Source organism: Vulpes lagopus, chromosome 2, assembly GCF_018345385.1.
Source record: "Vulpes lagopus strain Blue_001 chromosome 2, ASM1834538v1, whole genome shotgun sequence".
Classification (NCBI taxonomy): domain Eukaryota; kingdom Metazoa; phylum Chordata; class Mammalia; order Carnivora; family Canidae; genus Vulpes; species Vulpes lagopus.
Genome location: NC_054825.1, coordinates 114,809,476 through 114,827,775, shown reverse-complemented (window position 1 = coordinate 114,827,775; position 18,300 = coordinate 114,809,476). Strand labels below are relative to the sequence as shown.

The 18,300-nt window shown below is 39.7% G+C and overlaps 1 protein-coding gene across 5 annotated transcripts in view; it reads left to right on the top strand.

The window, feature by feature from the left end:
• ROS1 (ROS proto-oncogene 1, receptor tyrosine kinase) overlaps positions 1-18,300 on the top strand; it is a 122,487-nt gene that overhangs the window by 81,723 nt on the left and 22,464 nt on the right. For 4 of the 5 annotated variants that reach the window (XM_041745095.1, XM_041745096.1, XM_041745097.1 and 1 more), the window contains 8 exons: positions 312-480; positions 1,199-1,316; positions 4,177-4,367; positions 6,047-6,130; positions 9,316-9,451; positions 10,919-11,081; positions 13,074-13,138; positions 14,139-14,268. In XM_041745095.1, coding sequence (XP_041601029.1) covers positions 312-480; positions 1,199-1,316; positions 4,177-4,367; positions 6,047-6,130; positions 9,316-9,451; positions 10,919-11,081; positions 13,074-13,138; positions 14,139-14,268 — 1,056 coding nt within the window. Of the gene's footprint in view, positions 1-311; positions 481-1,198; positions 1,317-4,176; positions 4,368-6,046; positions 6,131-9,315; positions 9,452-10,918; positions 11,082-13,073; positions 13,139-14,138; positions 14,269-18,300 lie in introns of those variants that run through there. The other variant, XR_005986193.1, reaches the window with a different exon arrangement.

Genomic DNA, 18,300 nt, shown 5'->3' with positions numbered 1-18,300 from the left:
TGTCTGTATTTAGGGATAACAATAACCCGAGCTCTGAATCTTCCCTAATGATAAGGGGTTCATGTCCCACCTTGGACCAATCCTAAGAGCCATTATTCAAGTCAGTTATAGCTTCACACACACAAAAAAGCATAAAATGGTTGTCAGTGGTGGCAATGTTTGGGATCAAACATTCTAAAGAAACTTTTTTTTTTTTAAAGAAAACACCTTTTATTTAAGTTTTTAATTGCCTCCCATAGTTTTGTGACTTTCTATGTTTCAGAAGGTTTTCTTAAAGAAACAAAAATGTTACTTGAGACTTCTTTTTCCAGTGGAAGTACAATGAATTTTTCAGTGTCAACGCTTCATGCTTCCAAGGCTCGACTTATGTCTGTAACATCACAGATCTACAGCCTTACACGGCCTATAATGTCCACGTGGTGGTGGTTTACGAGACAGGAGAAAATAGCACCTCACTTCCAGAAAGTTTTAAGACAAAAGGTGAGTACTAATATCCTTAGTCCTCAAAAAATCCTGTAAGTCTCTTAATGCTTCTCTTATTTCAGCAATCCTAGAGGTTAGCCTTTGTTTTAAAAGATGTAAATTAAGGGGCACCTGTGTGGCTCAGTGATTGAGCATCTGCCTTTGGCTCAGGTCATGATCACCACACTCATGATCCCGGAGTCCTGGGATCGAGTCTCTCATCTCCCTCTGCCTATGCCTCTACCTCTCTCTCTCTCTCTCTGTCTTTCATGAATAGATAGAAAAAAATAAAATCTTAAAAAATATGTAAATTACTATTTCTAGAGCTTGAGCGAAGAAACTGAAAAGAACTGAGTGTTCAATACTATTTACTCACTGATTACTATATTCCAGATGCTAAAAATAAAAAAAAAATCCAGAAAAGAAAGCTAATTTGTGATCCCTATAAGTTGATCCTTGTAAGAATCAAGTGGAAAATGTTCCAAAATTTACAGTAGTTTTCTTTGCATCACTTGCTTTGTGGTGAGCTAAGATATATTGTTATTCCCATTACTAATCCATCACTAACAAAAACCTCAGATACTCATTTAAAAAATATACACTCATATGAGAATATTTCTGAATATATCTTTCATGCACTTGGCTTTCCCTTTCGGAGATGTATTCTATAGAAAGATGGTTAGCAGAATATTTTGTACTTCTGACATATTAGTCAGTACTTTTTATGTTTCCAAAGCTGGAGTCCCAAGTCAACCAGGCATTCCAGAGGTGTTAGAAGGAAGCAAAGATTCAATACAGTGGGGAAAAGCTGAAGATAACGGAAGCCGGCTTCTGTACTATATCCTTGAGGTCAGGTATGTCTGCAAAAGTGCTTTGGAAGCTACAAAGAGCTAAGCAGTTAATTGTATTATTAGATCAAAGTTAACTATATTTATTAACATGTATTTATAATAAATATGAAAGATCTTTAGTTTAGGGACCCTGTGTGCACCATTATGTTCTCTGTGAAATTTCTAGCCCTAGCGCTCCAGTAGTAAAGCAGATCATATCATTGTTCTTGGAAATCTGCAGCCACTTGTCAGAACTTTATGGAAATAATCTAATTGTTGGCAGATGCAACTAATATTTATTTAATATCTATTCCGTTCAAGAAGCTGAGCTGATGTTTGATGTCAGATGATGGTATGCATGTAAATTTCTGGTGATAATTTGTTTTAGCAAGATGAATAATGTCTAGTGAGAGCTGGCCCTGAACTAGGTATTTTTCAGAATGTAAAACCAGGTCAAGGCCAAATGAAATGGCCTGAACTGTGTAGGTCATGCAGGATTCTTATCTGTTGTGAAGAGTACAGTTCACGGTGCTCTCAAGGGTTGGAAAATGTGCCTTCAGTGAAAATCATGCAGCTGATGAACAAATGCAACCTCAGAACCGGCCAGTATGGGGAGCTCTGTAAATGGGAACTGGCTCAGATGAACTGATTTCATGCCAACTTGAAGGGAGAATTCCAAATTCCACAGACACTCCCTCCACGGGTCTATGAAGCTATCTTCTAAGAAGCTCCAAGGACAAAAGTCACTTCCATAATTATAGTCCTGGCAACTTGAGCTTTAGATCTATTTTTGTTTCATCTTGCTCTGGTATTCTCATAACCTTAATTTTTTTCCTGTGCATGGTAGAGAATTACATTGGCCATATTTCTAACTGAAACCTCCTTGAAATTCCTATTACTGTTTTTCTTGCAGAGTCAAATACATTCTAATCTGCAGAGCTGCCTTGGTGGCCTGTGACTGTAATTCCCTTCACCAGCCAGCCCACACCACAGTCTTGCTAGGACCCCTTTACTGTGTTCCCTGCAGTGATACCTTGAGTGCATAGCTCCAAAAATTCTCTGCATTTTCTTGCCCCAAGTCCCTAACTCTCAGGGCAGGGTTGATGGGATAGTGGAATGAATTGCTGGACCTTCAGAATCTCAAAGTCACTTCTTCAGTCAGGACACTAGGATAGCCGGGTACTTGCTCATGCTTCAGTGGTAGCGATAGTGAAAAGTGTGTGAACTTGGGAACTGAACAGATTATGTTAGTGTTCTAAGACTGCTCTGAGAAAGTACCACCAGCTAGGTGGCTCAAAACAACGGAGATTTATTCTCTCACAGTCTGAAATCAAGGTATCACTAGGACCACGCTCCTTCTGAAGGTTCTCAGGAAGAAACCTTCCTTGCCTCTTCTTAGCCTCTGGTATCCAGACTCTCCAACATCCTTGGTATTCCTTGGAGATGCATCACTTCAGTCTTTGGCTCTATTATCACCTGGTGTTCTATGTATATATCTGTGCTTAATTTTTTCTCTCCATAAGAAGGCACTGGTCACCGGATTTAAGCCTACCCTAATCCAGAATGACCTCATCTTAACTAATGTCTAAAAAGACCATCTTTCCAAACAAGGTCACATTCACCAAGTCTGGGTAGGCATGAGTTTTGGGGGAACATTACTCAACCCAGTACCATGTGTTCCTTTTTTGAATTTAAGATTTTCTCATCTGTCAGTTAGGATGATGGCATGTGCTCTTTTGGGTGTTGTGAAAACTCAAGGAAATGAAACAAAATGAAAAGCACCAGTATGGTGTGTTATAAATAGAAGATGCTCAACCAGTGTCAGAATTCTTGTCTTCCTCAGTGGCCAATAACTGTGAAGAGCCATCTTATAAATTTTAAGTGTCTCCTTTTAGATCAGAGTTGTTTGCGTTGAACAATGAAATTGCCAATGCCTAACACAAGACTTCACAAAATGTGTAAAGACACTGTATAAAGAGTCTAGGACACTTAGCTACTGCTAACAGTTGTGACCAACTCTGCTGCCCAAGCCTCCTGATGTTCTTGCTCATTCCCTGTCGCTCAAAGGCTTAGCCTTCCCATCCCTTTCAGGATGACTACTCAGTCTGTAGGAGCAGAACTAGCTATCCCTCAGCTTACTGTGGGTTGGCACCAAGTCCTAAAACTGTTGCTGTCTGAAAAGCCACAGACTTGAAAATTTCTTCATTGACAGAGAGGACATAATTGGAAGGTCTCGAGCTTGCCTTCAGCCTATGACTCTGTTAAAAGCCATTGCATTTACATACATTTACATTTTGAGGCCTGCTCTTATGCTCTTTACGTGTTTCATATAAAGAGTAATGTGGGTTGACTTGAGGTGGAGTGTAGGCCAATACAAATAGAAGCAACACACTTTGAAGTCTCAGGTATAATGATAATTTTGGTAGTCTAATTATACCTTCCTTATCAATTTTATGTCCTATATTTTATTTTATCCAGCTGCTGAATGCCTAAGCTACAAATGGCATAAAAGACTAAGAATTAAGAAAGAATAAAAAATTGCAAGTTAGAAACTGTGGACTAATTGATTATGTGTTTGAAATTCTGATGGAAGCTTACACATTCTAATAGGAGGAAAAGCCTCTTTAGCTTTCTCTTGGCTGTTGATTATTTGTTATTTTCCCAATGGGCTGAGTTGGCTGGCTCGCATGCATTGCCAGGATGGCTTTCCGAGATTATTCTGTGTTCTGTAGCCAACTGTGTGAGAAGACTGAGACCAAGGATAAAGTGTGCAATAAGAGATGCTCTGGAGTCCCATCATTAAAATGATAGATGAGCATCTGGAAATAAAACATATATTGTCTCATATTTTCTATATTTACCATTTTGCTCTTTTTTTTTGTAGAAAGAGCATTTCAAATGATTCACAGAACCAGAACTTAATGTGGAAGATGGCATTTAATGGATCCTGCAGTAGTATTTGCACATGGAAGTCCAAAAACCTGAAAGGAACATTTCAGTTCAGAGTAGTAGCTGCAAATGATCTGGGATTTGGTGACTATAGTGGAATTAGTGAGAATATTATATTAGCTGGAGGTATGTGACCATGTCTGTCTATATGCTAACTGATTACATAAAGGTCCAGAGATAAAGAGAAGTGAATTCTTAACACAATATATAAATTGGGTGACTATGTAATTTATCATCCAGACTTTGGAACTGTTCATTTCATCTGATGTGATCTTCCTAAAACATCAGCATCCTCATGTCATTTTTCTCCTCAGTAATAAGCAGCTACTCCTTAATGCCCAGCACATCGAGTCCGTGCTCTTGGATGGGCTTCCCAGGCTGGTCTGGATCTGGATCCAGCCTTATGTTCCTGCTCCCCAAACACTCATCTTCTACACAACAGGACTAAAACTATGCTTTCTACGTCTTCCATTTTAGGTTACGATACATCATCTGTCTAATCCCATGGGCTAGAAATCTCAATACTATATTTAATTTCTCCCTCTACTCAGTCACCGAGTAGATTTGTTGATTACCATCTTAGTTTCTGTCTGTTGAGTGCTCATCTACCTATTACTACTTCGGCTTTCCTAATTTAAATGATCATTTCTTACCTGTGCTCTTGACTTAATCACACTGCTGACAGTTAATCTAGTTGGAGCACAAGTTGGATCACTTAACCCCTCTCTGAAATCCTCCAAATGACTCTTCATTCACTGTCTTCAGACTCAAGTGCAAACTCCTGAGTGGCATTTAAGGCCTTCCATGATTTGTCCTCTAATTGTGATTCATTGTTCCTAACACTTATCCCCAGGCTATGGCCATATCAGACTGGTAAAGAGCTTTTTATGACACTAGGTCATTAGCCTTGGTTTCCCTCAGCCTAGAATGTGGGCTCTCACCACCTGCCATTCACCCTTCCATTAGGTTTTCCTTTCCCTCACTCTCTGTCAACTGAGATTCTTCTTAACCTTCAAAGCCTAACTTAAATGAGCCCAAAGATGATGCTCAACTGATGCTCCTTAGGCAAGATAGATTATTGCATTCTATATACACAGAGCCTGTATTATTCTATATAATATTTGCATCATTCTTATTTGTTTTATAGTTATCTGTATAAAAGCTCAGCAATTTTTTTCTGAAGAATATCTAAAATAGTTAATATTTTAGGTTTTGCAGACTACATCTGATGTTTGTAGCTGCTGCTGCTTCTTCATCTTCAAATAATACTTTAAAAAGTTAAAAATCATTTTTAGCTCATGGGCGCTAGGAATCAGATTGTGGCCAGGTTTGCCCAACTCTGTCCCGTATATGCGTCTCCTCCTCAACTGAAACCACCCAAGAGAAGGTACCAGGTTTCCCTGTTTATATTCCTCAATTTAATGCCCATAGAATTGAATGTATATCAAGATATTATAGAAGAAATAACAATCCTGAGTATATATTATATGAAGACTGAGACTTCTTTGTTCCAAATTCATTAAAAAGATCATACATGTTTCCTTAGCTATTTTAAAGTAGAAGACTGGGTAGGTTTATCACAATGGTGTATTGGTAAGCCAGGTCTTTGGAAAACCAAACCAAACCAAACCTTGGCTTTGATTTCCTGTGGTGTTGAACACTCTTGCTATGGATGATCTCAGACTAGCAGTGGTTCAACAACTGGCTTGCAAAAATCTAGTAGCAGCTAGTTCAAGCATATCTGGCAAAGCTCTGTATCTACCTGCTTTATTCTGCAAATTAACTTTTTAAATTTATTTTATTAGATGTTTTTTGGATACCAGAAACAAGCTTTATACTTACTATCATAATTGGAATATTTCTGGTTGTTACAGTCCCACTGGTCTTTGGTAAGTATACTAGATCTAAAAATGCAAGTAGTAACCTGTTCGCTCTATCATATTAGTTGATTTATCATCTAGTGTGTTCAACCTCCCACTTGAAATAAATTCATAAATTTCACAGTTACCTTTGGCTATACTTTCATAAGCACTAACTTCTGTGAATTGTTTTCTGATCTTGGAGTAACAATTTTACAGAAAATATGTCTGCATTTACACTTCATGTTGTACTTTAGATAAAACTGATTATAAGGGCATCGATTTTTAGTTTTTTTAAAAAAAGATTTTATTTATTTATTTGTGAGAGACACAGAGAGAGAGAGAGGGGGGCAGAGACACAGGCAGAGGGAGAAGCAGGCTCCATGCAGGGAGCCCGATGTGGGACTTGATCCTGGGACTCCAGGATCACACACTGGGCCGAAGGCAGGGGCTCAACCACTGAGCCACCCAGTTGTCCCAATTTTCAGCTTTCTTTAAAACACTATTTATTTTGGATTGGCCACATAGCTAGTGCTTTGTGGCTTATGGTTTTAAATGAATTAAAGAAAAATAACTCTGGAGGTTAAAAAAAAAGGATTAATAGACCAGTGACAGCCCTTAGTTGGATAGTTTGGGTCTCCAGGCAGGCAGACAGACTGGATTGGAAGGAGCAGCTCCTCTTTTGCAGGTGACCCATCTGGCTTTGAGGGTCCACTCTCGCGTTCAGATATCTGCCTTGATTATTTCAAATCCCTGCTTATTTATAAATGTCCAGTAAAGCAGAAGTTTTTGTTAGGTAGCTGGAAAGATAGCTATCTCCCAGTACTTATTTTATACCAATGTGCTAGTCTTAGAAGTCTTTTTCTTTTAGATCCATTCTAATGATGAGAGAATACAGTAACAATCCCAGAAATATTGGGGCCAAATATTGGGCCTATAGAGTTATTTTGGTGAATGTACATCCTAGTTCATTCATTCCTCTTGTTTCAGCGTAAACATTAATAGGACTTTCAGTGCCCAAATGTCCTGGTTTGGATTATAAGATATATGGTCACCCTATCACATATTAATTTTATGGGTCCCTGACATACTGAAGCATTATAAGAAAGACATGATACTTAGCAGAAAAGGATACTCAAGTACATATTCAGGCAATTATGGCTTGTTTTTTCATCTTATAAGGGAATGTTAGAAGGGAAAGCTTCAGGAAAAGTTACAACCATAAAGCTAAACTCTCTCAGGATAAAGAAAGCCAGTAACAGACTGAGTGGTCTAAATCTTTATTCTTTCCCCAAACTTATTGGAGTTGTAAACCATCAGAGAGCACACTGAAACTTGAATTAAGATTTCTTTTCACAGATTCCACCCAGATAATATATGGAACTCCTTTAGCTAACTCAGAAAGCTAAAAATTTCAGCTGACCCTGCCAGGATCTTAACCTGTGGTTCCAGGGAGTCTAAGTATTGCACAGCTGATGCTTGTACCACTAAGCCAGCCCCCTCCAGAATTACGCGTATGACTGGAGTATATTTGGCAGTTGGCATATAGGCTTGACCGCTTGTCTGCTTTCCTACTGCGAAGGAGTATTACATGAAGAATCTTTCATCTGACCTTTGCTTGCCTACTTGTACATCACCATTGTTTAAACCCATAATTCTAGTGGATGAGCATGAGATAATTTCAGACAACCTATTGTGCTTTCAAGACATCCTATGGATATCTGGCTTTCTCAGGATCTAAAGGTCTTTATTCTATTTGGAACTTATGAATTTTTTGGTACAGCTAAGCTAATTTGGTTCTTTTCTTATAGTAGTAGAGCATGTGGTTTTACTAGTAGGAGTGGGTGAGTGCATGAGAAAAGATTGAGCTATTAAAATCATGGAAAGTGGCAATTGTTTAAATATTTGTATTGTGCCGAGAGCTCTCAGCAGTCGTACTTATAAATATAAAATCGAAACAACGATTTAAAAATAAACATCAACAGCCTTTGCTTTGGTGAGTGGTCACATCTAACATGCAACATTAGCCTCATGCTGGGAGCAGAGGGAAATATGAAGCCGTAAAATACAATTGCTGGCCGTGGCAGCTTGCCATTTAATGAGGGAGGTAAGACATACCTGTGTGAAAATGTGAATAGTGAAATATAAAAAGGCAGTAGGACATGACATGTGCTGGACTCTGGCACAGAAATGTGGATCGAGAGCTACAGTGGTCTTAGAAATTGAGAACTGGGAGGTCAGCTGAGTGGCAGGGTCTTGGAAGGCATTTCTGAGGTTGGGGGCCCGTGCTGGGCCTCTACAAAAATGAAGAGGGGTAGTGTCAGCTTTTCAGTTTTGAAAAATTGCATTAGCAAAGGTACTTAAGATCTTTCCCTGTGTGGTCCCTCAGACGGAACGTCCCTTGAATAAAACTCTCACCTGTTGGATATAGAAGCTACTATGGAATAAAATTCAAATTTTAACGATCATCTTACAAAACATGCTTGCTGTTTTCAACTTTTCAGCCAGTGTTCTAGTATAAATGGTTCATCTTATGACCTAATTGTATTTTGATCTCCCCAAAATCCCTTATTTTTAGGCTCATAGAAATAGTATTTGCTCATTGTATGAAGAAGACAATATAAATTATCCATGATTTCACAACTGAGGGGGACCACTACTAACATTTGGTGGGTTTCATTCCAATAGTTTTTCTGTATATATGTGAGTATGTGTATATGAACAACAATGGAATAAACCCTTGTACTCTGCATTTTTTTGAAAGCATGCCATTATAATTGAAAGCATTCGTCAGATCTACTATAGGAGTGTAATCTGTATACTATAGGAATATATCTGGACTCAGAATAAATTTGTTTCACTAATAATTACAATGCCAATTTGTTTTGGTTTATTTAGACTCTAGTTTAAGGGTGATTTTGAGAAATAAGTTCTGATATCAAGTTACGTGAGCTTGTCTATAACAGCAATAAGAAACGCATTAAGCATTGGGTTGAGATGTGAGATAAGAAGTGACGTGGTAAAAGTCATGTGTTTTAATATGTCTTTGCACCTGGATTATTTCGTTTTCTACTGTGGACAAATTTTTCAATCAAATTCGGTTTTCTGCCAATGGTGTTCTTATATATAAACATTTAACATGCATTGTTAACATTTCTCGAGGGAAAAAGAAAGCCATGTTTCGATTTGTAAGTTATGTTCTTTTCTTTTTATAGTCTGGCACAGAAAATTAAAGAATCAAAAAGCTCCCAAGGAAGGGCTGACGGGTCTCATAAACGAAGACAAAGAGTTGGCTGAGCTTCGAGGTCTGGCAGCTGGAGTAGGACTGGCTAATGCCTGCTATGCCATACAGTACGTAACCTGGGCCGTCCCTACAGGGCATCTAGATGAAGAGTGGGCAACTATAAAGAGAGTGCCCATGGGTCCTCTGTTGCCCATGATTGTCCTGGTCTATGCTCATTATTCTGGCATAATTATTAATACCATCCCCCTCCATTTTCAAATGTGACCTAAGATGGATGGCAAATTATGTGGTTATTCTATCCCAAGGAATATAAGCAAAATTCCATTGTTTTCCAGTGGTTTATTTAGCACATAGTTAAAAAGTAAACAAAAAAAGGAAATAAATACTGTGTTGAAAAGAGCAGATGGTAATATGATTGGTTCAACTGGAGGCAACCAGAAGGAGAGGAATTTCAAGGGTCCATGCCTGTGCTGTTAAGTTCATCTGAGTCTGTTTTCAGAAGTTTGGTGATTGCCTACAAAAGCTCTTTAAGATAGTTGAGTTTTGAACTTATGCTGTCATCATAACTAAAGAAAATATTTAAATTTTTTTAATGCAAGACACCATATTGCGGTTTATACATGACACTATATTACAGCTTATGCTAAAAAGAATTATGCAGTCAGAGGCCTTGAAATTTATGATCCAAGACTAAAAATAGGAAGATTTGAAGTAGACACAGGAGTGATCTAAGTTAGTGATTCAGAGGTGACTTTCCCTTGAGAAAATACTCTGCATAATTGTTATTCAAGATTCCCTTTTAAAAACTCAAAGCGTTTTATTTTATTTTATTTTTTTTTCAAAGCGTTTTAAATGCAGGCAATTTTTCCCCCCTCAGAATATTCTAAGCGAGAGCTGGCTTCTAAAAGTCAAGGAGAAGGAGTTGATTTTTGTGGTCATACTAAATTTTGTTTTTTAATATTTTATTTATTTATTCAGGAGAGACACACGGAGAGACATAGAGACATAGGCAGAGGGAGAAGCAGGCTCCATGCAGGGAGCTTGACGTGGGACTCGATCCCGGGTCTCCAGGATCACGCCTTGGGCTGAAGGCAGCGCTAAACCGCGGAGCCACCCAGGTTGCCCCTAAATTTTGTTTTACACAAAAAAACAGGCCGTGAAATTGTTAAAGTGAAAGCTTTTAGGCTCATAAACCCAGATATATTTATTACTAATTTGCAATAGCTTTTTACATAAATTGATTACATGAAGAATTGAATAACTTTTAACTTTAACAAAACAAGCGACAATAAAAACCTCCCGACAATGCAAACAAGGCATCTTTCTATCGGGATTATGGGACCTAGAAGTGAAGTGACATGCTCTGTCCACGTTTTGGAATAGGGAAGGAATATTCTGGATGATAGATTAGGAAGGAATAGAAACGCAAACTTCCATGTCACTATATTACATGGAGTAGTGTTGCAAAATCATGAGATTTCTCTTTCTCTTTCTCATACTCTTTCTTAAACACTAACACCAACATGAACTTGTAGACCAACGTATTTTGGGAAATGAAAAATATTGTTTTCCAGTACTCTTCCAACCCAGGAGGAGATTGAAAGTCTTCCTGCCTTCCCTCGGGAAAAACTGACTCTGCGCCTCTTGTTGGGAAGTGGGGCCTTTGGAGAAGTGTATGAAGGGACAGCAGTAGACATCTTAGGAGCTGGAACTGGAGAAACCAAGGTAGCAGTGAAGGTAATGTGGATTTTTAATTCCTTGACATACTGCATCAGTACATTTACGTGAATTTATGCAGATAAAACTGTAATAAAACACAAGTGATCTTAGTTGAAAAGAGAACTGAAAGTGGGAGTCCATGCACGACAACAGAAATTACAATTTTTTCCTCCTTTTGTTATATAAGCTCTGTAATTCATAGTTATCTCTGAGGTTACTAATTAGCTAAGACTCCACAGGCAGTTTGTCCCTTCGAATATACTAGAAGAGGACCAGGGTTGTAAAGCACATTCTCCATGTCTTAGGTGCCAGGGCACGTAGGTGACTCTGCCATCGCAGTGCAAAAGCAGCCCTAGTCGATATGTAAACTAAGGAGTGTGGTTATGTTTTAGTAAAACTTGATTTTATGAAAATTGAAATTTGAATTTCATGTAATTTTCCTGTGCTAAGAAGAAATATCCTTTTTTCGACCTTTTTCCAGCGATTTGAAAGTGTGACGTGTCAATTATATCTCCATAAAGCTGCAAAAGTACAGAATTAAGACTGAACAACTATTTTCAGATCTCAAGCTGCACAGAAATAGGTGACAGGGTGGAATTAGTCTACAAACTATAGTTTGCCGGGTAGCCTGGGTGGCTCAGTGGTTTAGCACCCCCAGGGCCTGACAGGATCGAGTCCCACGTCTGGCTCCCTGCGTGGAGCCTGCTTCTCCCTCTGCCTGTGTCTCTGCCTTTGTGTGTGTGTGTGTGTGTGTCTCTCATGAATAGATAAATAAAATTCTAAAAACAAACAAACAAACTATAGTTTGCTGACCCCTGTACTACACAGTTATTCACATGATATATTTAATGCAGTTTTGAGGAAGTGCTGGATATACTCTCATATTTGTGTAAAACCTTTTGATCAGGGGATGATGAATCTTTTATGTAACTGGGCAATATCCTGACCACTGCTTGTTAGGAATTTGTTGCTTCGAGAGAGGGCTATACAACCAGAAAGGTTGGCAAAAGCGTCTCCATTGCCAAATGATATAATCTAAGAGTAGTTTAAATTACTCTAGCCTCAACTGGCGTATAAACAAGTGTTTATTTTCCTCACACAACAAGAGGGCTGCTGGTTCTGGTACAGTATGGTGTTAGGTCACAGCCAGGATACCTGAAATTCTCTTGACTTTGTACGTGTGTGTTGCCTCATGATCCCCAGATGGCTGCTGAAGATCAGGCATTACGACTTCATTCAGGTCAGGGCAAGGGGTAAGGATGATGTTAGACGTATATGTTCAAAAAAGTGAAAGTTTTCCACAAGCTTCTCTCCCTTTCAACAGTTTTCCCCTTTTACTCACTGACCAAAATTGAATCAGGTGACCACCCCTATTTGCAAGGGAAGCTGGAGAATTACAAAACACAATTTTCATGATTCATTTAGACCAATTGTCTGGGACCGAGCATCTTGCCTCTAAGAAGCGAATTAGGGTATTTATTATTAGCAGGAGGAAACAGGTATCCAGCAGAAAACTGTGAAAATTAAGAAACTGGTTTGGGGGGGATCCCTGGATGGCTCCGTGGTTTAGTGCCTGCCTTAGGCCCCGGGGTGTGATCCTGGAGTCCCAGGATCGAGTCCCACATCGGGCTCCCTTGCATGGAGCCTGCTTCTCCCTCTGCCTATGTCTCTGCTTCTCTCTCTCTCTCTCTCTCTCTCTCAAGAATAAATAAATAAAATCTTTTTTAAAAAAGAAACTGGTTTAGGTACCAAGTTTGCACTTTTAAAAATTTCTCCATTTTGGAGGGAATTTGTGTAAATGTTACTAGACCTCTTATCTATCAGACTTCCCCCCGTGAACACTAATTATAACAGAGGCTAACTTTTGACTGAGTTTACACATGCACATGTATGATCTATTTCCAGCGTTCAGGGTGAATGTTACAAAACAAAACAAAGATTGTCTCTTTTGACCCACCGAGCTCACAGAAAGGTCTGTTATGATTCCTGGCTTATTTTTATGTTGTCTAGACTTTGAAGAAGGGCTCCACAGACCAGGAGAAGATTGAGTTCCTGAAGGAGGCACATCTGATGAGGTATTGGGGTAGCTCTGGCCTAATCGTCCCATCCCTTGGTATGAGTGGAAAGCTTTTACATCCGATGGGTAAATTTTTAATGTTTGAAATGACCTGATATAATAGATCATGACCCAAATAGGCATGGGTGAAGTTGAGACATAAATATGTCTGTAGTGTCAAGTGTTCTATAGAAACCAGTCTTCAAAAAAAAAAAAAAGAAAAAAAAAAAAAGAAACCAGTCTTCCCTGGGCAGTCCTCAGGCAAAAGGTCTTCTTTTCTTATACCTTCAGTAGGAAGGGTGTTTTGCAAGTGACTTCTGAAGCTGTTCAGTTTTAAACATCCTTAGGTTCTTCTGAATGTGTGATAGTGGGTCAAGTAGAGTAAGGGAGAGCTCTAAGTACAGGAAGGTCAATGAAAATATCCTTGGTCTTAGTAACTCGTCTTCAAGGTTAGAATCAGTTGTTGGTCATGAAAACTGCTCTGAGGCTTCTTAAAGGGAGGGCCTGAGGCCAGGGTCCATGGGGGCCCAGTTGTGGCTTTGGATCATTAGATCGGGGACACTTGCTTTGATGTCTTGAGAAAATGGTTGAAGCCAAACCCGTGTGTCTGAATTATTTCTCCAACAGATCTTAAGAGAATAATATTTCATATTTATGATGACTGAAAATGTAATGCTTTCAAATATCTTTTGAAGGATGGTAGTTAAAATTACATTCTTCACCAAAACAGGACATACTTCATATGAATGTTTCTTTTCAAGATGACCTATTCTAGCCATATGCGCTGGCCACTAGGGGTTGCCGTATCATCTCTCTAAGGCAAGCACATGGGCCAGTACTTGGAAAAGGAGACTCTCATATATTAGAGAAAAACAGAAAAAACAAACAAATAAACAAACCCAAAACCCCAAACAGAAGTTTTGAAGGAAACGGTAGATAAAGAACTGCTCTTCCCAAAGGCCTTCAGCCAGGGCTCCTGTCGCTGTCATGACATCCTCCTGTCTCTTTCCACCTTGTAGCAAGTTCAACCATCCCAACATTCTGAAGCAGCTTGGAGTTTGTCTGCTGAACGAACCCCAGTACATTATCCTGGAACTGATGGAAGGAGGAGACCTTCTAACCTATTTGCGTAAAGCCCGGATGACGACGGTAGGAAATGGGGTCCCAGTTTTGGTTTTGTAATGCAAATACCCTACAATTTCCAGCTAAGTTTCTCTAAATTCAGTAGGCTGCCATTTGCGCTAATGGTAGAACCTTGGAAGACTTCTGTGCAAGACTTGTATTTCCTTCAGTTGGAATAGGACAATTAGAATCCTGAGCTAACTTCTGGTATTTTCTGGTTTTTTTTTTTGGCTGTTTTTACTATTCAGTGGGGGAAAATAGGTACCTCACTTCCAAAAATCATATTTTCTGGAAAGCAGAGATTGTTTGGCATTGGAAAGTCACATCTTTCTCGGCACTTAATCTATGTCTGTCTGTCTGTCCCAAACTGATATTCGCAAGTCCTTATATTTTTATTGAGTACCCTATGTCCCTACCTGCTTGGCATATCCGTTTGGATTTTCCTAGGCATCTCAAACTTGTGTTGGCCAGAAGTCTTGATCTCATACCTCTCCCTCCATGCCATCCATCTGGTTCTTTGCTTTTTCTTCAGGATGGAGGACACCATCTTGCCTTCTCTGGTCTTCTCAGTGCTTACCTTTAGCTGCTGTGGGGGGAGCACAGTGAAGACCTGCAAAGACTGTGGCATCAGACCCAGATGTGACAGCCCCTGTGGGAACCTACCGTATATCTCAGATGAGATACCGTATATCTCAGATGAGAAACACATGAGACAAAACAAGACACTCAAATTTAAATCTGTAGATTTTTAAAAAATTGGTTTTCATTTCTATCAAAGCAAAACGCTGAAATATAGAACCAGATTTACAGTGAAAGATCATCTTCTCCCCACCCCATGCCAGGCATCGACATATTTCTTCTGGTATTTATCTCCATGCTTCTATGTACTCTGTTCATACCGCTGCATGTTGATTTTTTGAAAAATCTTGGGGGAAATCTCCTGACTACCTACTATGAGAGGTGAGGCTTTAACTCTCTGAGACTTACTCAGTACCAGCCCTAAACCCACCGACTCTACACGTGGATGACTTTGTTCCCCCGTCCTCTGACAGTAGTTATCACAATTTTCAGATAAATCAACATTGCAGATTTGCATTACTATGACTGTTACTTGCAGCTGAGTTACTCAAATGCTAGGATTATGTTTTTTTTTTTCTTGGACAAGAATAATAAATGCCTCTTTTGTTTTCCCCTTTTGCTTCATTTTCTATATGCCTAAACTCTTTGACAGAATTGTAGCACTTCTATCACTGTGGTTAGATAGATCAGATGATCCAGAACCTAACAGGGTTTTTTTCTTGGACACTCCTCCCCAGGAGCCAATATAAGCGCTTGTCCTCTGGGCTCTCTGCAGAACTGTTGTCCTAGGCTCTCCCCTCACATTTGCCCCACTAATTTCCTTGCTGGACCTTAGTTTCCTCTATTCCATGACTTCTTTGTTCTGTTTCAGAAGAGAGAAAACATGAGAAAGCATGCATGTGAGGCAAAAATCTCCTTTTCCCCCTCTTTTTGAGAAAATATTATTTTTCCTTCCTTAACACTTGATGAACAATTTGGCTGGATTCTAGGCTGAAAACCCCTTGTTCCCTCATTTGTACAGTTGCCTTTAAGAAGTATTATGCCATTCTGATTCTTGGACTTAGGATCAGTGACCTGCTTTTTGCCCCTCCTCTCTGGAAAATTTTAGGAACTCCTTATCTTTGGTACTTTTTACCAATCTGGACGCTCAGCCTGGAAAATCACCCCCTTCAGCTCTGGGATTTTTTAATATTATTTTTTAATAAATAAAATTCTTTGTTCCCCCTATTTCCTTGTTCTCCAAAGTCTACTCATTGGATAATGGACTGCTTTGTTTTATCCTTTTGTTCTACTAGCTGTTTTCTCCTATTTTCCAATTCTGTTTGTGCTGTCAATTGTGGTAGATGCCTGTAACTTTTTAAACAGCATTTACAAATTTCTGTTTCCACAGACTCATTCTTCTATTTTGATCACTTCTTAAAACAGTGTTGTGCTGTGTTTTTTTTTTTTTTTTAATATGGACAAACTCTTCTCTAATCTTTTCTAGGGCACTAATTATAGTTTTTTTTAAAGTATTAATTTGCTTCCTGCATTGTCCTGATTTCCTTTATCTGCTTTGTTCTGGGATCTGTTTGTAATGTGAGAAGCTTTTCTCAAAGGTTTGGTGACTTGTGGCTGGTCTTCCTATTTAACAGTGAGGCCTGAGAAGCTGACTGGAACCTGTGCCTCTGCGGCAGCTTCCTTGTGGTTGTCATGTGGGACCTGCTTTTTCACTGGAGGGGGGTCCCCTAATCCTCTGATGACAGTACCTGGGTGTTTTCCCTGGAACACCCCACTTTCATCAGAGAAGAATCTGTGGGTCTCCTGCTTGGGTAAATGCCTCAGCCTCAGTTCACGGAGGTGAGAGGGGAGGAGGGTGCAGGTCCAAACTCTTGAGTACATAGGCTCTCATTTAATTTTCCTCTCCATTTTCTGCATGGTGTCTTAGTGTGATTGACTTATTTGAACTTGGAGTTGTTCTGGTTCAGTGTGTGTGTGTGTGTGTGTGTGTGTGTGTGTGTGTGTGTGTGCTCTGCAATGGAAAGCCTCCTGCTGTGGTGGGAGGACCTAGGATCCAGTTAGCTCCTAAAATAAACTTCCAAACATTCCTCTTGCTTCCAGGCTTACCTCTCACCCCTGCATTCAGAGATGCCTGCAACCTCCAACTGCAGAGCCCTTAGGGGGTTTTATAGTGAAATACAGCCTAGTTCTTGCCTTTCCTCCCGCAGGCAGCCACACTGTCTCTCGGCTCTGCTGAATGACCACTCCTCCATGTGCTTCGCTTCCCCAAAATGTTTCATGCACTAAATTTATTTTTCTAATGTATATGTCCTCATGAGATTATGAACATTTCCTTTTTAAAAAAGGTTTTAGTTTTATTGATTTGTGAGACACACACACGGAGAGGCAGAGACACAGGCAGAGGGAGAAGCAGGCTTCCTATGGAGAGCCCGATGTGGGACTTGATCTCAGGACCCTGGAATCGAGACCTGAGCCAAAGGCAGATGCTCAATCACTGAGCCACCCAGGCGCCCCTAAACATTTCCCCTATACTGTCAGTTCAGGAAGGTTTGGGGAGAGAGTGAGACTAAAAATGTACACACTTAGTCCTCCATCCTTAACAAGAATGTTTATCTGTAGATTGTGTTTTGTTTGTTCTGGGGGAGAGGGGATGAAATGAAAAAATATGGGTCTGCTCTTTCCAAATTATTCCTAGTTAGTCGGGATCCTGGTGGTTATACTGATTGGTTCTCAAGTGTTCTTTCCTGAACAGGGCAGCTTCCATGCCTCACCGCCCTCATTCCAGCCAGTCGGCAGGATGCCTTTAGGTGCTGTGTGCAGGAACACCAAGGGCTCTACGTACCCACCATCCTGGGAGCCAGCTGTTTTTCCACAGGGAGTGCTCAGAGGCAACATTCCAGAGAGGCCACATTCATCCTCCTCCCTATCCCTGCTCTGGGACTGCAGTGCTGGGTCCAATACAGAAGGATAGACTGCAACTAGCCCCATAAACCTTAGTCCGGTCTTCTATTTTCAGGAACGCAGTTTCTGCATCTGTATAATGGAATATGGAATTGAAAATACTCCTAGGCTCTTTTTAGCTTTGAAATCCTAAGATTATATTAAGACATAAGAAAGTAAAAAACAAAACCCAAACCCAACCTACCAAAATAGTATAAATACATAGTTAGATACAATCAATTCAGCAATTTTTTTGGCTGCATGTTTAGTTTTACAGTCTAGTATAATATTATTCATACATAATATGTAATATTATATATACACTACTACATAATAGTGAAGGATGTGGCTCCTGCTTTCAAGGACCTTGCCACATGGTAGGGAGGTAAGTCATGTATAAATAACTCATTTAAGGTAGAAATTCAGAGGGTATATTGGAGTGCAGTAGAGAATATACTGTGGAAGCACAGAGGAGAGAGCGATGATTTCCAACTGAGGAGACCTGGGAGACCGGGGAGGTCTTTTGTTTGAGACATAACT